The 21,929-nt window shown below is 40.7% G+C and overlaps 1 protein-coding gene across 3 annotated transcripts in view; it reads right to left on the reverse strand.

Annotated features, from left to right (window-relative positions):
• pde4cb (phosphodiesterase 4C, cAMP-specific b) overlaps positions 1-21,929 on the reverse strand; it is a 101,861-nt gene that overhangs the window by 51,250 nt on the left and 28,682 nt on the right. Inside the window, exon 1 of one of the 3 annotated variants that reach the window (XM_054788528.1) lies at positions 1,427-2,033. The exons of the other annotated variants lie outside the window; for them this stretch is intronic. Coding sequence (XP_054644503.1) covers positions 1,427-1,503 — 77 coding nt within the window. The 5' untranslated portion in view covers positions 1,504-2,033. Of the gene's footprint in view, positions 1-1,426; positions 2,034-21,929 lie in introns of those variants that run through there. 3 annotated transcript variants of the gene reach the window in all.

The following is a 21,929-nucleotide window of genomic DNA, read 5'->3' on the forward strand; positions in this document are numbered from 1 at the left end:
ACTAGTCCGCTAATTTTACAGGTGAGCTTCAAACCTCATGAAAAACTAGGAATGAGAATGAGAATGAGTAATAATTTAGGTTCAGTAAAACACTTTAAGCGAGGGCAGTGTAAATTAAACTGCTAACCTTCGACATGAATTGGCAAATAGAATTACAAGCACTTTAATAGAAGCAGCGAGTACTTGACGTGTGGCATGTGTTTGTGGTCATGGTGGGATGTGCAATGTGAAGCTGAGCCAACAAAGCAGTAGAGTAGAAAGCCCAATAATCCCAGCACGGCCGCCTGACTGGGACTGGGAATAGAAACACACATGAATTTTCAATACAAAATGCAACATTCAAACATGCAAGCAATGGAGATATAATGGTAAGTGTGCTTTAGAGCAATAATTAATCCAATTAATTGACAGCTACTTTGGTATTTAAATAATCTTTTTTTTCCTTAGCTATCCACAAAAGCACACCTATTATTCTTTGTTTTAGGCAAAACAAAATATTCAACCACTAACTGTTTGTGTTTGGTTCATATCGATTTGGTCCCTCTTGGGCCTAACCGATTAAACTAAACAACAAGCTTCAGATTAATCGACTAAGGAAATAATTGTTAGTTGCAGCCCAAGTGTGCTTAGACGTCAGCAGCATCCACTTATCAAGCAGAGAGCCACAATTCACCCATACTGTGCACAGGTCTCTAATACAGTGTACGTAGCAGACCGACTGACGACACTGTTATAATCGGACACACACAGACAGGAAAATATTTTGATGAATGTAAACTGTACTTCGTATCCATCTGTGTTTAAAACGCTGCAGCACAAACATATCCACATGCTTTGACACTCTTATTCATGAGTTTTGGCAGTACCATTTATCTATGAGGTCATTTCAAAGTTTCTGGGAAACATTTTAACCAAACAGGAAGTCACGATCATAACAAAACAGACAAGAAATGACCCACTATAAATTGACCTACTATTTCTGTGGATATATTTCAACAAGTAACAATGCGTAAGCTGTGTGCATTACGGACATTCCCGCGTTGAACATATGCATGGCGCGCCCTTCAATTAGAATACTTTCGCTTGAAGACGCACTTCCTCAAGCTTCCGGCTTTCGGGATGTGAATTCTGTTCATGGCAACACCACAGCTGGCATTTCAACAAGGAAAAATACATTGGAAAGCAAATATTATTAGCTTTAGTACAAGTTGTGAATAAAGGATTCCACCTGTCAGTGTTTTCCTGAACAAGACGCGTACGAGTGCTGATTAACAGTGTGTATTGTCAATCATGCAATTCAAAGTAGTTACAAAACAATGGCATCCTATTTCTTTCAATATCAACCAGTAAATCGGCCTAAGCACTTCTGAAAGACTGAAGTGTAGCAACCATTCCCTCCTGATAGTACGGAAAAGTTAAAACCTACCCCAGGCATGAGTGTCTTCGGCCATGTCCAAAACCTGCTGCCAAGCCTTTCCTCGACAATCTAGTGTCTCTGTTCATCGTCCGTCTAAACTCTGAACTCACACTGTCGACTGCAATGACAGTAAGGTGTACATCTGAACCAAGCCTCTAATGGAAATCCTTGAACTTGTTTTTGTATTTTCATTGATGAACCAGCGGATGGGTGTGGACTGACTTCATGAGTTTTTTTGTTTTTTTTTAACCAAAGCAAACAGGTGAGAGAGACAAACAAATGTGATACAGGCAGATGCAGGAAGGATCTGATTAATCTTCAGTGCCTCAGGATGCAAGAAGGAAAAAAAGTAAAGGAATGCTGAACAGATGATCCAGTAAGTTCCCAGACAAGCCTTGACAGGACAGACTGGAGCGCTAATGTCTCTCCAAAAGGAAGCTTCACTCAAAGATAGTGAGTTCATATTTGACAGCCATGGCCGCTGGAATAAACTGGGGGGAAAAGCCTACGAAAAAAATAGCTTTGCCGTGCAATTTCTCTTATGGAAAGAGGAAAGTCCGAGCTGTTGCTCTTGCAGGGTAGTGTCCACAAAGGCTAACCTCTTCGTCCAGCAATGAAAGCACTTGTGCTGTCCCCCGAGGTTGCAGTGGAGGACAGCCCACTAAGCTGTCAATGAGTCTGTATACAAGTATTTACAGGGTATCCAATGCCAGGGCGCACATGCAAACCCACAACACTAAAAGAGTTGGCATCGAGTTACAGAGGATGATCTTTTAAGGTGCACTTTACAATGACTAAAAACGCCAGACCAACAGGGGGCGAGAATGTTAAGCATTCAAAGACTTAATCATAGTCAACAGTTTGATAACAGAACACAATCTGGGTTGTCACAACTTGGAATGAGGGAGAATGAGGTCTGGAGGGTGTTTCTGTGTCTGCTAGAGCTGGCTTAGCCCAGTTTTTGTTGAGACATGCAATCAAAAGGCAAGCTGAACTGAACTGAAACGTCCCCTCAGATGCCTTGCAGCCACCCAAGTACTGATGAATATTGTTGATGAAGCATATACATGGATGCACAGCAAAAGTTGTTAAATGATGAATTTATTGAATCAATTGTATGGAACCATAAATTTGGGGGCTCTTTGGTCATTCTGAGGCTAGACTTTTTAGTCTTTTTTGAAAATAAAACCCCATAAAAACGTAATTTTGCCCGTTGGTTCAAACAATGAAACATTTCCGTAAGTAAGACGCAATTTTCTAACTCGCAGGATGTTCGCGTGCCAAGTAGGTCACATCCATTCATGAATGGATGAGAACAGGGCTGCTGTTGTTTGTGTGTGTGTGTGTGTGTGTCAACATAATAACGCTTCATAATGCTAATCCGGCAAGGTTTGACCAGCAGGGACACATTCATATTCCTGACCCCAATGTACGCTGAGCAAAATGCCAATAATAAAGTAGCTGGTGTGCACTTGCGTGACACAGGCTTGGTATGCAAATTACGGTGTCCTCAAGCAGTGTTACAGCTCCGTATGAAATGGGACGGTCATAAAAACGAAAGACACAATGAAACAAAACAGGTGTTTTGCTGGATTTTTCTCGGGTAAATAGGCCCTTGGTATTAAAAGGGCAAATACTACAAATAGCTGACTTTAATTCACGACAGCTATGTTATTTTTGTTAGTTAAACACACGAAAGATTCAATGCATTAGACGGGATGACATAACAATTTAAATTTCAGTGTCGACAGCATATTTAGGAATACAGTAATCCCTCGTTTATCAAGGTTAATTCATCCAGACCCCACTGTGATAAGTGAATTTCAACAAAGTAGGATTCTTTACTTATAAATAAAATATTTTTGTAGTTAGAGGATAGGCAACCTGTTTACGACCTTCTAAATACAATTTTTAACATTATTAGAGCGCTGTAGACATGAAATAACACTCCTTTAGTCACCTTTACATTAATATAGTAGACATAATCACAGAAAATAAGACATTTAGGACATAAATTGTGCTCATGTGTGTTGCAGTAAATGTGTTCAAGACGAGTTGAGTTTTAGCTGGAGTGAATTATAGCCGCAACAGTAGCCCGTATCATTATTATGATTATTATTAGTAGTATTATTATGTTATTATTATTGTGTCTGTTGTGAGGTCATTCAAACCTGCAAAAAAAGCCTGTTGTTTCGGCAATCAAGTCTGGCGCCTGTGTCACACCTAACACTACAGTAACATTACTGACACCTAGTGACCAGTGTAGAACACTACATAGCATCTTTCAATAAATCTTATGAATGTCTTAGATTTGTACTTTAAGTTCATTTAGCCAATTTCATTCTTGAAAATGCTTAATTTAGTCCAAAAATACATAAAATGTGCTTAAATGTGCATATTTTTAACAATAATAGGACGTATTCAACCACAAAACAGCATAATTTATTAATAAATATATTTTTGAAAAACCACGACAGAGTGAAATTTGAAACACAATGTAGTGAGGGACGACTGTACTTACATTAGTTAATTTTATTTTTTAATGTGACACTCTGGAAATTTACAGGTGAATATTATCCACCCATTTAAACATGGGCCTATTGTATTCATTAATTACGGTCTTGATGAAGAACAGATAGATCCGGTGTACAAAGGCAAATATCACATTTGCTGAACACTCATTAACGTTTCACACGTTTTATGATAATCAGTCAAGTAGCACAGTGCGCTAAAACACGGCACGGCCAACAGCCTGCTGACTTAGGGGTGAGGTAACACCCCGAGCATATACCCGTACACATCCTAAATTAAACTTGTCACAGCTTGGAGTCTAACAAGAAAACTCACAACAGTTGTGAACTTTTTTCTGTAATACGCTCAAGACAAAATGGTTGTCTGTGAGCACAGATATGGCACAGATAAATATCGTATATAAAATGAGCCCGCCCTGAGTGTACACCCACCAGTTTACAGACAGCTTTCTAAAAATAAAAAATTTAAATTAAAAATAAAAAAAGGCTTTGCTACACATCTTAAAATAAAGCCTGGAGGTCTGTCATGTATCCGTTTAGTCTGCCAGACATGACAGCTGTAAGTTTGATCATTTTGTTTTTCTTCAGCAAATAGGCTACCCTAGCATGATGTAATGCTAACACTGTAGTACACATAGCAATGCGAGTGTTTGTGTCTAACGTTTGTGTCCTCCTGTCATACTCCTTAATGTTACGCTGTTGTATGTCATATGTGGCATTTACAGTGGAACCTTGGTTAGCGTCAAGAGTTCATTCCAGATGGTCTGACTCTCACTGAAACAGACGCTCGCCGAATCAAGTTTGCCCGTAACAAAAAATGGAAATCCAATTAACTGGTTCCACGAAGCCAAAAATGTTAACACAAAATTGTGGCGTAAATTTCCAACGTTAACCAAAAAATACACTAAGTGGGACAGACGCTAACCGAGGTTCCACTGTATTATGCTGAACAAGCGCAGAATTACAGTTTATATGTAAAAAGTGTATCCTGGAGACACTCACTCCACACAAACACAGCTTGCTACAAGCACATAAAAAGGCGTGTTCCCCAGTAGGGATTACTAAAAGCTAGGGGTGTCACAAGATCTCGTGTCAAAAGCTCTCACAAGATTAAAACGTGACAAGATTTCTGTTTAAAAAAAAAAAAAAAAAACTGTCTCGTGGGCACTAGGCCTGGAAGACAAGTTCATTAATTAATCACACAATAAATGCTTTGCTGGCCTCAATATATTGTCTGTTTGCCTCCTCCATCGCCTCCACACAGGCAGGACGAGAGTTCACTCTGTGCATTGCTTTCAGCACCTTGACACCTTTGTTCCAAAGAACAACACCATGAACGGGGTGAGCCTTTTTGTCAGTCACACAGTGAGTGGAGGCAGGGCAGGCTAGCATACGCACAGAGTGCAGAAGAGTGTAATGTAGTAAAAATGTAATTAGTAGATGGCAATTTACTGTCATAGATATTTAAATATTTTTTCGTTGTACTTTTCTTTTTTTTTTGTAGTTCTTAAATCTTCATTTATTTTTAATTAATTTTTTTCTTCTCTAATTTGGAGCGACTGGACCGGAGCAGGAGGGGACAGAGAAGAAGAGAAAAGGAAACGGGGGAGGGGGTGCGGGGATGAGAGGGAACAAAAAAAAAAGAGAGACAAGAGACAAGGACAACAGCAGCAACAACAACAATTGTGACAACAAGAACAGAACAACAGAAACATACATACAATATACTGTCATAGATATTTAAATATTTTTTCGTTGTACTTTTCTTAAAAGTAAGGTTAATATCTTGTCTCGTCCCCAAATCTCTTGTATCGTCTTGTCTCGTGAACTGAGTGTCTCGTGACACCCCTACCAAAAGCACTTTTAAACTGTCTAATTTCCACCACCAAAGCTAGACGGCACACGGACTGATCTAAAACTGCCAAAAAACAGCATATGGGGTCTTCGAGTATATCTTGCATCAACTACAACATGTGTGACTTCAAAAAAAGCATAAATACCTTTTTTATCAACATCTTGTTGCAACCACAAACCAATGAAAAGCATTTCAACAATGTCCAAATCTAGACTTGATAATATAGGATTTTTTTTTTCCTAGTTGACCACATTTACACGAATGACTTGCAGTTTTAATACCAGTACCTGGGTGTGTGTGCCAATGTAAAGCGTCTTTGCAAGGCGATGCTGCGGTTCACCAGGAGCTTCCGGAGCAGCAGAGGGGAGTTGCGAGGAGAGCCACAGGGTGACATCCTTGGGGATCCGCAAGGAGAGACGGACGTTGAATGTGGTTTCAGTTTGATGGACTGGGAGTTGCTGAGTGAAGAAGCTGTCTCTCCTGAGCCATCTAAGAGGGCCTCACTCATGTTGTTGTCAGGGCTGACGTTAAATGGAGTTTCTTAATGTTGACTTGTAGAACGGGTAGTCCATCTTAAAGGAGCTGATTTGCAAACATGCTGGTTAACGTGACTGAAGTCGGTCTAATAATGTTGCATGTATTCTGCATACTCTGTGAAGGGACACAGGCAAAGAGTGCTGAGAGGAAGCCCTCCCCACTGCTGCTAGTTCTGTTTACAAAGAGCTGAGCCCTGCCTAAATATGGCCAAGCCTAAATTGTAGAGACGTCATCTAATACCATCCGTGCCTGCCTCTACCCAGCAACCACTTCCTGCAGAAGTAAACTAGCAACACCAGTCTGTTTCCTTCTTCAACACATCAGTGTGCAGACGTTAACCAGTGATTACACACAAACACCAGAGCCGTGTTGTGTCAAGTGGCAGCAGCCAAGATAGAGATTTTCATTGTGGCGGTCAGTGGGCCCCTCGCTCTAAAAACAGTCAGCCTCAGATAAGAGATAGCGAGAAGCCTGAAAATGTCATCTCAACTTTTACTTCTCTCTCGAGCGAAAGCTGCTTTCCAGCTGGGTTCAGGGGTGGTGGAAAATTAGCCCGACATCCCGCTCCAGCTAAAACAGCCAAAATGAACTCAAATTTTTAAATCTGCTTGTATTAAAAATGTCATGCCGTCAATGCACGTTGCTCCAATTTTGCTTCCCCTAAGTAAGTGCACCGCAAATGCAACATACTGTATTAGAGAGTCCTATAACACAGTGGTCCCCAACCCCCGGGCCGTGGGTCATTTGGTACCGGGCCGCACAGAAATAAAAAAATAACTTCCATTATTTCATTTTTTTAATGTTTTATTTTGAAAAGTAGCCGGATTCTCTCTGTTACATCCGTCTCACCTGACGCACGTCCATTGTGCGTGTGCTAACTTTATCTCATGCCGCACGGATAGACTACTACTGTATTTTTACCATTTTTTTTCATCTCATATTTGGTGTCAAATGCTGATACTATGTGGGAACGCATAAAGGTAAGTTTTGATGACTTATTAAGTGATAATGTGCACATTTGTCTCAAGTTAATTCATGCTAGCACACTGCCTCCTACCACACACGTCAAACAGTGATGTAATAATCTCTCTGGAAAAACTTGGCTGGAACTTGAACTGGTGGATGGTGGGTCAGCATTCATTTTGTGCTTTTAATTTGATGTTATTCATGTCTTAGTTTTACACAATACATAATAAGATAAATTAGATCACTATAATGTACGACACCCCCCCGGTCCGCGGGAGATTTGTGGGAACACAAGCCAGTCCGTGGGTCAAAAAAGGTTGGGGACCACTGCTATAACACCCCGAAGATGGGTTCTCATTGGTATGAATGTGAGTGTGAATGATTGTTTGTCTATATGTGCCCTGCGATTGGCTGGGCACGGCCCCCACAACACATGGTGTAATCATGCTGTCTGACCCGGAAGGACAGCTGGCATTGGCTCTGACCACCCGCAATTCACAGGAATCGCCTGTCTGCCTTGCTGGCACTTGAGCGTGTGACCTGATAGGCAACACGTCTTGTGGTGACTTTCGCTTTGTTATTTTCGGGAGAATTAACAATAGCCCGTAAAATGCATTTTGTCACATGCTAAGCCTATCTATGCCAACATGTGGGATCGATCACATTTCAATCTCATTCCACTTTCTGGCGTTTTTGTTTACATGCCTGGCTGGCGGCATCTAGCTGGCTCGGAGCTACAAGTGGCTGTTACGTTTTTGGGATACAGTAATCATCGATCATCAACGCAACTTACTTATTGAAAGTGTCACTTAACAATCTTGCTGTCTTGTTATCATTATAATACTAATGGCTCGTCTTCAGAACACGAGTTGTATGTCGAAGTTGTGCAACAGAAACACGTTATGTGTCCGGCTTCATCTCTTAGTATTTTTATAAGTGCTCTATCCCAACATGACACCTGTATTTAATGACAAATTAGCACGCTGAGCGGAGATGTGCTTTGGAAATAAAGTGAAATTTAAATGTTGGCAGTGCTCTCAGCAACTTTGCCATTCAATTAACAGTTTTGCAATATTCTTGGATCTTGTTGTTTAAAATGTTAAATAAATAAGTTAATAAATAAATGTATTAAAACATAAATAAATGTATTACAAATTGCTATTTGTCATTTTAAAAAAAAATTGCAGACGCAGCAGTGGCAGCAGTCCACCCTCCGATGCGGCCCACCACCACCGCTTCAAAAAAATCCTAGCTATTGTATGGCCATCCCCATCTCACTCTAAGCTCCCTTGCTCCGCAGGCCGCTGTGTCATCCCGGCTAGCTGTCCAAGAAGCCGTTTCTCCAAGCCAGGTCTACATAATCCCCACTGCTTATTAACTCATGCTGCACTCTTTGAGGCCCAATTTGACGAAAGTTGACAGTAGAAGCTAGTGCTGCCGTAGCAACACACACACAGGGTGCCATCTTGCACTGATGCGTTACGCTGTATGCATCCTGTACATTTCATGTAGCGATATCACGTATTTATTATAAATTATTACTGACTTAGGGTGAATGAGATGTGTTAAAAACCGCCTAAAAAGTTTTGTCTTTTTAACACAAATTTGCCAACCTGCAGCTTCGCGAATGCTGAACGACAATGCGAGGATCGACTGTCGTCCTTATCACATTCTAAGATTATGCCCCTTTTAACTGACAACAGGGTTGGCTAAAGGGTAGGTAGAAAATAATTAAATGACAAAAAAAAGATTTTTGAGCGAGATAAGGCAAACACTGAATCCCTTTTCTGTGACTAATGCTGGGATTGGAACTATTTATTGGAATGAGTCACATACCGTTCTTCCTCCCACCACCGGATCAGACACACAAAAGCTGACACAAAGACACAAAGTCATCATCCAACACACACATCAGCAAATTCAGACAAATACCTGAAAGGCCTTCAACTCAAACTTACATACGGTGTGTTTAAATGACAATGCACTATACACAAGTGCAGCGAAACACTTACACAAAACTTTATTCATATAAAAAGGGGGTCCTGCTCCAATTTAAAATCTTTCTTCAGGGTTGTCCTTTAATAAAATAAAATGTCCTTAAATGTCTGTATATTTAATATGACTTATTAAGCCTCGATATCAACACATCCTGGATACTGAACTCAACTGACTTGTTTGAAAAGCCGGTGGGTGATCCAGGTGTGAAAATAACAACCGTTACACAACCGTATCATGCAGGTGATACACACTAACTTGCCAGCTCATTATCACTAGCTGCACCAGTAGGTCCTCTGAATTTGAAAGGGAAAATGCTGCTGCATGGAAGGATGCTGTGGGACCCTCAGCAATCTAAAGGCACGACAAAAGGAACTGCCAGGAGAAAGTTCATTTGTAATTCGAGAGATATTCGTTTTGCTTGTCATGTTTTTTTACCCGTACGCTCCAGCATACCCCCGGGACCCTTGTGAGGATAAGCGGCATAGAAAACAGATGGATGGATGTTCTTTACCCACTTTTTGCGAATGCGTCAATTATGCAAATTTGAGAAATAGATTACAGTCCTGTGAGAAACACATTTTTCTCTACTGCTTATTCTGTTCAGGGTCACCACCATGGACAATTTAGGGAAGTCAGAAGCTTAAATATGCTCATCATCTGCTTGAATGTCTTATGAATGATTTATTCCCGTTCTTTTTCCAGGATGGTGTGATCACTTATGTGTATGCTTTGTATTTGATCTGTGTGCATAGTAGCAGTTTGACCCTATGTAAATGGAGAAAATGAACATGAAATTCAAACTTGTGGACAGAATTCTTGCTTTTAAAAATCATTGCATTCCGTTGTATAATCATTGAACCCTGGGGAAAAAAATGGTCAAACAAATCATTCAGGGCCAAAACTGATATGATATTAATTCCGATGAGTGTATGTAAACTTCTGTTTCTGGGCTGTGGGAGGAAGCATACACAAGCACAGGCGGCGGAGCTTGGCAGTCACCTCGGATTCATACCTGTCAACATTTGCATTTGAAAATACGGGACATTTTCCGAAAATTAAGGGAAAATAAGGGGAATGCCTCTCTTTCCACCAACACTGCTGAACAGCCTCATTATTCTTCATTACCACTGTTACCTTCCCATCTCACCCAGCACTCAACTATCATTTTATTTAAAAGTACATCAGTGATTTTAGCTTTTGCAAAGTGAGGACGAACAAACAAACCAATTCGTGACTTCAGTTATATTGATGCAGCAAAGAAAAATGTGTAAAACACCAGCAGGCGCAGCATTTTTGTCATCTTCCTCCTTGGTACATACTCATTGCAGTTATAAGTGAAAATATCTGACTTTATGGTCTAACTTAGTACAATTTTGATATTTCATTTTAATTTATGCATTGATGCATGCATTTTTATACATGCAGTTATCATTTCCTTAACAAAATGCTTTAATAAATCCCTAAAATGCACTTTGGTCGTGTAATTCTGAGTATTAATATTTAAAATTATGACATAGGTGATTAAAAAATATAAATATTAAATATTAATAAAAAAATAAAAGGGGTGTGTGACGTAATCACCATTGGGAAAAGTGGTTCCCAGGTTGAGACCATTTGAGAACCTCTGGTGTGTACACTCCTACTATATACAAATGAACCTTGAACTAAACCAAAGCTATGAACTCTTCCACCGCTTCACCTGACTTTATTATTGAAGTGATACTGCATCACCTTGGCAAACAAAAGCTTCTCAGTTAAGAATAATTAGTTATTTCAACACTAGCACAACCTCAGATCCATTGCCTTTCAGTGGGTGCTACTGCGTCATGACTGACACCTAGTGGTGTACAGTATGTTGGTTTAAAAGGGTTACTGTCTGTCCAGGTTGAACACTTGTACAACAACCCAAGCTATCAGGCTTTATTTACTTCAGCAGCCAGTAACTTTACTTCAAAGCTGGTGTTGACATAGAATCCTTTTCTTTTTTAAATTTTCAGTCCAGTCTGCTTGTCTCTCTGTTGCTCCTCTCCATGTGAAGGAGCAGTGCCACTATTCTGAGCCCCTCCCGGATGACCAAGCTCCTCACCCTATCTCTTAGGGGGAGTCCAGCCACCCTATGGAGGAAAACTCATCCGTGAATCAACACCTTATCGTGGTGGAGGAGTCTGAGTGGCCGAGTGAGGGTCCGGTGCTACAAGTATGTGCTTTGGGGTGTTTATTTTATCCTGTTGTTGTCAAAATGTTGTCAGGTTGCGTACGGTGAGTTCCATGGCTAAAGGAGAACAAGCTGTCCACCTGCCAAACTGCAATAAAAGTTGAAAAAGCGATGCATTTCTACCCGAGTAACGGTGAAAACAGCAACGGCGCAGTGGGACAGAGCCTTGAGAACCCAGCAAGTTGTACAAAAAGTACAGTTAAACCTTGGTTAGTGTCTTTAATCCACCCCAGAAGGACCGACAAAACCCGAAACATACTCAAACCGTATAAATTTTCCCCGTAAAAAATAATGCAAATCCAATTGATATGTTCCGGACAACCAAAAGTTTGAAAACAAAATACTTTTACTACAGAACAATTACAATTTTACTTGCAGAAAACAATTCTGAATGCATATAAATGACAAACAAAAGGGATAAATGAACATTTGACATCACTTTTACCTTGACTGAAGGCTTAATTGTTGACAAACACGACGCAGCCGCGAGCGACGACGAGAGACCCACACACGTTTGCGTTTTACTATGAATTGTTTCTTGAATTCAATACTGTTTCTCACCTAAAAATGCTGGCACTTGTAACTTTTTTTGGCTCCATTGTGGGTTATTTTGCAGCTGTGATCAATAAGAAAAGCAGAGACTTGTGGTCTAACTGTGTTAGTTAGCAAAGAACTGGGCGTCGTAGATGGGCGACAGAGCTGGGGTACAATGAATTCAAGTTACGGTTTCCAATTGAGAGCATGCTTACAGGTTGTTAATAAAGATACATTAGGAACACAGTTGAGTACGGGATTGGTGGCGCGCGACTACGTGCCATTCGGTCCGACAACCGGAGCGGGAGCCTGGTTCGCATTATCAGCAGTAAGTCAAGCCTGTTCCCGGTGAGCGTTGGCCTCCGCCAAGGCTTCCCTTTGTCACCAATTCTGTTCACAATTTTTATGGACAGAATTTCTATGCGCAGGCAAGGCATCGAGGGGGTCCAGTTTGGAGGCCGTCTCTGTTATTTGCAGTTGATGTGGTCCTAATGGCGTCATCAGGCTGTGACCTTCAGCGTATACTGGGGCGGTTTGCGGTTTGCTTCTGGGATGAGACTCAGCACCTCCAAATCTGAGGCGATGGTTTTCAGCTGGAAAAGAGTGGACTGCACCTTTCGGGTTGGGAGTGAGGTCTTACGTCAGGTGGAGAAGTGTTAAGTGTTTCGGGGTCTTGTTCACGAGTGAGGGAAGGCTGGAGCGTGAGATCGACAGGCGATCGGCCCAGCGCCTGCAGTAATGCGGTCGCTGTACCGGACCATCAATCTATGCTCCCACACTCACCTATGGTCATGAGCTTTATTTTCGTGATTGAAAGAATAAGATTGCGGATACAAGCGGCCGAAATGAGTGGACTCACCCTAAGAGAAAAGGTGAGGAGCTTGGTCATCCAGGAGGAGCTCAGAATAGAGCCGCTTGCTCCTTCACATTAAGAAGAGCCAGTTGAGGTGGCTCGGGCATCTAGCCAATACGCCATATTGCACACAAAACGGGGCAACATTTTCGACGTACACCAAAATACATGCCTACGCTAACCGAGGTTCATTGAACAGTTGAACACGTGCCTTCAAAGGTTTAGAAAAGATCAAAGTAAGTCCACCTGTAAATGTTTTAGTATATTTTAGGTTCATCCTGAAATATCCCTAAGAATGAGAGAGAAGCTGGAGCTCTGCCTTTCCATCATCCCCTTCAGAAACTGTGGAGCTGTTCTCCAATAGTAATTCAGCTCTGCTCCTATAAAGAAGAAATCAGTTCTGCTGCACACCCGAGCCCTGACACTTGAAAAAGAAGTCACATTACTTTTCTTTTTTTCTCAATTTGCAACACAGTGAAACCTGGTTTAATGGCCCCTAGGTAGAACAATTTGGAAGATAACGCCTCTCAAAATTCTATTCAAAAAAGCACGGTGGAGCTCCTGGGCTTTGTAAAATCTTTAAGATATTTTTCTTTTAAATAAACCAGTTACAAAAAAACGACGTCAGAAATGTTAGGATATAATTCATTTCAATAATGAGTTCAATAATGACATTGCTTTAATCAAATTAAGATGGCCTGGTACTACCTTCACCCACCTTGCAAAAATGCTAAATGGTTCATCCTACCTGGTGGGGGGGAAAGGTAAATGCAGCCAACAAACACTTGCACTCCACACCGACCTTATGACGTCATCAAGCTCACGTTCATGCATTCACACACAGCAGCAGCATTTGATGGTGAGGTGAGATGGATGGATGGATGTGAGTGTGAATGGTTGTCTGTCTACATGTACCCTGCGATTGGCTGGCGACCAGTCCGCCTCTCACCCAAAGTCAGCTGGGATAGGCTCCAGCATACCCCCGTGACCCTATCGAGGATAAGCGGCATAGAAAAAGGATAGATGGATACACCAGAGGACTCAAAGCAGTAAGACTCTGGCATCAACATACTTGTCGTTACTTATTATTAAATATCGTTATTAATGTACTCAAAATGCTGATTTCATTGTTTTAACATGGTTTGGGAGTATTTTGCATCTCTCAGCAAAATAAGCAAAATAAGAAATTGATCAGACTATGGTGTGCCTTTGTTGTGGTAGTATTACCAGACTATACACATAGAACCCCCCCGATCTCATATCGGTTTTCTTTTTCGCATCATTCTGCAATGATGACATCAACATGACATAAACTAAAAGTACTAAATATCTAACATTATCAACCCTGAGAAAGAAATGTTATTTGTCGCAGTATTACCAGGCTGCTTCTGCATTTTAGCCGTCACAGACTTGTACATAGTAAGTAATAAAAGACAAAAAGCTTTCACTTTGACAAGAAAGAGGCTTTTTAATCATCCCAGATCAACAGACAGCTAAAAATTTGCCATCGCTGCTAAGTACTAAGTACGCTACACATTACTTTCCTCCCATACTAAGTGCCATCAGTACTATTTCAGTTCTGGTGAAAGTGGCACATGAGTGTGGTAAAAAAAAAATAATGATTTGTCTAAATAGTCTGAATTTGATAACTGTGCCTTTCCACAGTCGCAAGGGTGAGGCTCACCGTTAATTCAACTATAAGGTCACACATCTGCTCCCCTCTCAAGATCAAGACAGAGTCACAATGAGGCTGGCTGTATGTTCAAAGGTCATACAACATTAGAGACTTTGGACAGTCATTTTATTCCCACCTGCAATTTACAGCTAAATGTTAAACTCTACTGTGCCATTTCAGGCTTGATGTCTCTGGGTGCTATTTGCATTTCACATAAAAAATACTACATAAGAGGTATGCCAGTGCAGTCATTTGGGGGTATAATTTACCAAAAAAAAGACCTTAAAAGGTTTAAAAACAAACATTTGGAGCTAAAAAAAATTAAATACCAGTTACATTTGTAACATACATTTGTACATAGTGCAGCCTGTAAAGCCTGGGTGATTTCAAGCAACAGGCAAAACTGAATTTGCAGTGAGCTTGTCACACAGTGAAATGAACCACAGTCATGCAAAAAAATAACAGCACAACATGTAACAGGTAAGTATAAACGCACATAAGGCAACTACTACTACTATAGGGAATAATAAACATCTACATTAACTCAAAACATGTAACTGTGGCAACTTTTTACAAAACCAGTGTCGCAAAGCATGTCGGGAGGCCGGAAGTGATGCTGGCTCCCAGCATGCTTGCGGCACCTTTTTGTAACTACTGTAGTTACTACAAGTACATGTTTTGTCAACATGCAGTAGTTATTGTTTGCTCTGTGCAGGATGCTCTGTGCAGGAAAGCCGTCTGTACTTCATCAGAAGGCTGGCGTCCTTCAACGTACACGAGAAGCTGCTACAGATCTTCTACCAGACTTTGGTAGCTAGTGCCCTCCCGTATGCAGTAGCGTGCTGGGGGAGCAGCCTCAAGAAGAAGGATGCCACACGCATGGACAAACTGGTGAGGAAGGCAGGCTCCGTCATTGGCAGTGAGCTGGACAGCCTGACATCTGTGGCCTTTCCATCATGGACAACCAGCATCATCCAACAGAAGAGCAGTTTCAGTGGCAGATTACTATCACTGCCTTGCTCCACCGAAAGACTGAGCAGATCATTCCTACCCTGCGCCTTGCGGCTTTTCAGCACAACAGATGGGAGTGATGAAAACAAACACAGGGCTGGACCTTATTATGTATAATTATTATTATTATGTATTAGAGGTGTAAAAATACAAGTGTCTGTATCGAACCGTTCAATGCACATGGATAACGAACCGTGACCCGTGTATTGAACAATATGCATCTTTATACTTATCTTATCAACTTCTGTGCTGAAAGATCAGTGTATCCGCGATCAACTACTACTATATTGTCAAGCACGGAGCCACTGAGCTCCACTTCACACATTCATATCATGCTGAAAATGTTCAAAAATTTGAAAAATGTTGGCAATTTCAATCAAATTCAAATTTAAAAAGGCAAGATCATTTATTTTGTGTATTGAAAAAGTATCGAACCGTAACACAAACGTATCAAACCGAACCGAACCGTGACTTTTGTGTATCGTTGCACCCTCATTATGTATTATTATTATTTATCATGTATGTATTATTGCACTTCAAATTTGATGTGATCTGTTCCATATTCATGTATTTATTTTTTTCTTATTGTCTTTTCTTATTGCTCTTATCTCTCATGTCTTGTCATGCCGTGGTTCTATTTTGTGAGTAATCACCTCCTGCAGTGACATCAGTTGACAAGCTCATTGCGATTGATTGCAACTCTACCTCCAGCAGCTCCCAGGTAAGCCCTGCGAGAAATCATCTCCACCTGGCTATGAAACGTGTGTCACAGAATCTGGAAATAATGACTACATAATATTACCAGCTTTAGAATGTCAAGAAGAGGATGACAGTTCTACTTTTGCACTGTCCTGCAAAAGGCCTGCCTTCTATAAATGGAAAATGTAACCTCTTTCAACCTTTTGTCGGATTGACTGATACTAAGATTTCCCTTGACTATGCTAATATGCTCTACTGCCAATGGACCATGTCAATTATCTTTACTTGTCATGTTTAACGATCACACCAATCGTCACTTCCAGGGCTATCAGGAGGCAGCAGATGGTCCCATGATAAATGAAATCTCACTGATCATGAAAGCTTTATTCGATTAAACAACAATTGCAGGAATTAATGGGTGCCTGTGAAAACAAAACAAAAAAAAAACAGTGAAGTGGAATCCCCTCCCCCGCCTCATCTTAGCCCTTTAAAAGCTATTAAAATAAATTACCGGCTGGACCACATTAGGGTCAGGGCAAGGGCAGCATAAAAAATGTCAATTGCACTTACAAAGCATTGTGTATTCCCAGAGGGTGCAGCAGTGGTGATTTTTATAGAGTGATTTGTATAGAGCAATATACTGTACATGTGACCAAGAAGCGCTAGATATTCTGTCACGGTGAAGTGCTCAATCACCATGCAACCCCCGTGCTGTCGACAGATGGATCAGAATCTCTGTTTGCTGTTGTGATTGCTTTGCGCTCAGTCATAAGTGGAGGATCACTGAACAAATCCATCTACCTGCACAGATGAGGTCGCTGCGATTTACTTGAGGGTTCCCCTTTCTTAAAGCTCACTGTGACCACGAGTCAAAACAGAAGTCATCAGCAGGGTCATTTTTTTATCAATATTGTTTTTGGCTACTGGCTGAGTTTAACCGTTTGGGGAAATGTGTATCTGGAAGGATCCCTCGAGATTGTTTTCAAGCAGCAATTGACAGAGTGAGATAAGGCCAGGGGTTTAATCGAGGCTGAATAGAAGATGAAAAGCAGATTTTGGTGAAAAAGATTAGGCCGACTGAAGATACTTTAAATAACAGAGAGCACAAAGAGACGCAGTTTATACTTGTTACTGGTAATCAAAAAGAAAACATCAAACCGATCAAAACTGTCGCTTTGAAGAACATTCACTTGGGGGAAAGTCCCCATGTGTCGGTTTGCATGTGTGGCATAAATCATACATGACAACATTCGCATTTGAAAATAAGGAACATTTTCCGGAAGATTAGAAAAATTCCTTCCCCACCCCGACTGTGGAAAGATCTGACTGTCCACTGCCAACATGCTGCACCATTGTCTTCATAGATTGCTGTGGTTCAAGCGTAGATACCGTCACCATTGTCACCTGCACTACCAAAGAAGGCAAAAATATGGATCAGGGAAGACGGAAGGGTTGGAAAGTATGGTATAAATCTCTAGAGTCCAAATATAAGACGAGTCATCTTTTTCAGACTTTTTTCGAGGGAAAAAATACATATTAGATTGGAGTCAGGGTCAGCAAAGCCTTCTCTGCTGGTCTAACCACTACCAGAAGCACTAACCTACATTTATAAATGAAATTGTAGTATTTGTTGCATAAAATATTATTCATTTATTCCCAGCAATCTAATATCCTTATTTCGTAGTCTGTCTCTTGGCTGGACTGGTTCAAGTACGTGCATGTGTATGTGATATTTTTTTGTCCAATCAGATTTCAGCTTCTATATGTTACCGTATCAATGTAATTTGCCCGGGGCCTTCAGAATCATGAGTGCTGGCCCATGTCACATGCACACTATTAGCAATGGGGCTGTTTTTTTTAACCAATCAGATCTCAGATTTGCCTCGAAGGGCCAGCCAGCTGGCCTACAGTAACCTAAATATTTTTCCGTCCTCCGATTGGTCAAGTTACGCCCACAGTGGCTGACTGAGGAGGAGGAATTGACATCTCTGCTGACTAGATGAATTTTATTTACATTTTTTCTGCTTTTTCTTAAGTATTGGTTGTGACCTGCTCCAGACAACATTATAGTGTGGAGGTTTACAGTTAATTGGTTAATTAATACTATCGCGGCCGAGATGAACCGCATTTACACTCATTACCCCACAGATCTGTGGGGTCTCCAATGAATCCCTTATTCTTTAACAAAATGATGGTATGAGTGGTTATACAAGTATACACACTTGTCCTGTCTAGATCCTTCAGCTTTCAGTGTTTGTGTGACTGATATCATCTGCACACACTTTGGGTCTGAGAGTCTCATTTATAGTTCAGTTATATTGTAGGGAGGACAACAATGGCAAATGGCTTTATGAAAGCGCAACAGGTCAGCAGACCATTACCGTTAAACATCACATCCTAAGTAAATCCAAACAAACAGGTTTATCAAGCAGGCAGCAATAGCGGTTTCCTAGAAACACCTGAACTGTTTTTGCTACGGATGAATGGTCTGCATTGGGAATGAGTAAACACAACCACTTCCTGCCAGACTAAAGGAAAAACAGCATGTAAAAACGGATACAGATTATCAGTGGGTAAAGGTGGTTGTTTATTCTCTGTTTTAGGTTAAAACAGTATCAATATCAAACAGTTTGACTTAAATATATGACTTAAATATATTGTTAATGGCAAGCAGTATCCACTATTTGTATAAAAAAAAAAGGAAAAGTGCCATGACCTCATAAATTGCAATTACAGTCAAAGTTCGTTTTTTGTACGCCCTACTTTTCGTACGATTCGGGTTTAGATGGCAATTTGATGAAATTTCATCGTGCTTTTTGTATGCTAAATATTGTGTGTAGCAAGCTAGTCTGTTTGCCTGCCTATCATTTCAGAGAAGGAAGCAAACCTGTAGCAAAGTACGAAAATGGCGTACACATGGATGTATGGGAAGTTCGCCTCAACAATAAGTATCAATAACATTTGTATTTAAATGTGGAGAAACCAGGAAGGCCCCAAGACTGGATGGCATAAACCCTCGTGTCCTGAAGGCCTGTGCAAGCCAGCTGTGTAAAGTCCTACGCCAACTCATCACCAGAGTTCCAGTTTGGTGGAAAACATCATGCTTACATAATGCCTAAGAAAGAACATCCTGTGGCATTGAACAATTCGCTCTGATCTCCCACATAATGAAGGTTACGGGCATCAGGCTGGCTACGTTGGAGGAGGTGATCAGGGACACAACGCTGTGCAAGATCAGAGCTATCGAGAACGATGTCTCTCACCCCCTCTACAACACCCCGGACAGCCTAAAGAGCAGCCACGGCAACAGACTTCTGCAGTCCAGATGTCAACAGGAGCTCTACAGCTAGTCCTTTCAGACTGTGTAATTCACATGTCGCCTCCAAAATTGTGCACTGAATTCCTTATATTGTTTTTCATAGTTTTAAGAAGTACACTGTTTTATATGGGCGTAAGCTACATGTGTGTATATTTATTATGCTAAATTAATGTGTGTGATGAATGAGTTTATCTATGCAAAACTGGAATTATTCGTTATCAAATGTATTGTTTGTTAATATTTTTGGGTGTCTCGAACAGCTTAATCGTATTACCTTTATTTGGTATGAGAAAAATTGTGGTTTTCGGTTTTGACCTTACTGTATGGAACAAAAACTGAGGTTTCACTGTAACCACTGTCACCTCAAATGTTTCTGAAGGATTTAGATGCCCATCCATCCATTTTCCTCCGCTTATCCTGGTCTGGGTCGCGGGGGAAGCAGCCTTAGTAAGGATTTAGATGCACAAATCGGCAATAGGCCGCACGGTGGACGAGTGGTTAGCATGTTGGCCACACAGTCAGGAAGATCTGGGTTCAAATCTCTGATTGGGCATCTCTGTGTGGAGTTTGCATGTTCTCCCCGTGCGTGCGTAGGTTTTCTCTGGGTACTCCGGTTTCCTCCCCACATTCCAAAAACATGCATGTTAGGTTAATTGGCAACTCTAAATTGTGCGTGTGTGTGAATGAGCCGGCGACCAGTACAGGTTGTACCCCGCCTCTCGCCCAAAGTCAGCTGGGATAGGCTCAAGCATACCCCCGTGATCCTATTAAGGATAAGCAGCATGGAAAGTGGATGGATGGATGGATGAATCGGTGATACAGTTAAGATAACTTTTAAAGGTTTAGGATTGTTAAAAACAGCTGCAGCGTTTTTAATATTTAGTCCTGATATTCAAATTTTGAGCAACTATAAACTACAAATTTAAAACATTTGATAAGGAACTTGAAATATAAATACATAATGAAATTAGCAAATGTTTGAAATGAATGTCTTGCTGTCTTTTGCCACTTTCTTGTGGCATTCACTTAAAAAACAGATTTGTGTACATTTTGTTTCTATTTTACATGACCGTTCCTTGACCGTTTCGTGATTTGTTCTTTAACAAGGTGCCAACATTCAAAGAGTATTTGTTTTTTTTCCCACTACAGTCATCCCTTGCTACATCGCGCTTCGAACATCACTCCCTCACTCCATCGGTTTTTCAAAAATGACTTAATAAATGATCGTGGTTGAACATGACCTAATTATTAGTACAAAACATGCACATTTAAGCAAACTGTATTTATTCTTGGCCTAAATTAAGCATTTGCAAGCATAAAAGTGGCTAAATGAACTAAGTAAATGAACTAAAATACAAACACAAGGCAGAAAAGGCATTCTAGTTGGGAATGTAGTACAGTACCATATTCTACATTGGCCACTAGTTGTGCGTAACTGTTCGGTGAGACAGGCACTAGACTCGTCACTAAGGTTCCCTAGGGAACACATTTACTGGGACACTGTTCGAGCAGGAGTTTTATTTAAGTCTTAACTGGCTTATTTACACTTATATTGTCTACTGTATTGGGTAACACGGGTGTAAAGTCATTTAAAGTATGCTGAAGTATGCTGGAAGTACACTGTCGAGAAAAATACAACACGGAACTGCTTACATGTGAGTCTATGAGTTATTCATGTCTAATATGTCTTATTTTCTGTGAGTATATCTACTATATTGGGTGATATAAATATAAAGGTGAGTGTATGGGTGTTATTTCATGTCCTGAGGGCTCTAATAATGTTAAACACCATATTTAGAAGATCATAAACAGGTTTTCGATGGCATAAATACGAAAACGATCCATTTATTAATATTCAATCCTACTTCGCGGAAATTGACTTGTCGCGGTCGGGTCTGGGACCAATTAACTGCGGTAAACGAGCGACGACTCAACACCGAGTACACTCATTTTTCCACAATAACAAAGAGGAGGCGTAATTGTCAGTAAGTTGGGTTTTACGAGGATACATTTTCATCTTTCCAATAATGAGGATGTTTTACTTACAGTACATAATACATGAATAAATAAGAAAACGGATGTGACTCATACGCACTGGATAAATGGGTGATAAAAAAAAAGAATGGGAGCACTGTCATTGTTCCACCTACACAACAACATGCTTGCATTTCCTACAGCCGAATGACAGTGGAAAATGGAAAAGCCTGGCCTTAACTCGGCGGAGTAGCACAACAGACATTTATGCTACACTTTGAACTCTCTAGAGGCTGATGCATTCAAATTAACCATAGACTGTTTTTTGAATCTATTTATAGATGG

This window comes from Dunckerocampus dactyliophorus, chromosome 10, assembly GCF_027744805.1.
Source record: "Dunckerocampus dactyliophorus isolate RoL2022-P2 chromosome 10, RoL_Ddac_1.1, whole genome shotgun sequence".
Lineage (NCBI taxonomy): Eukaryota > Metazoa > Chordata > Actinopteri > Syngnathiformes > Syngnathidae > Dunckerocampus > Dunckerocampus dactyliophorus.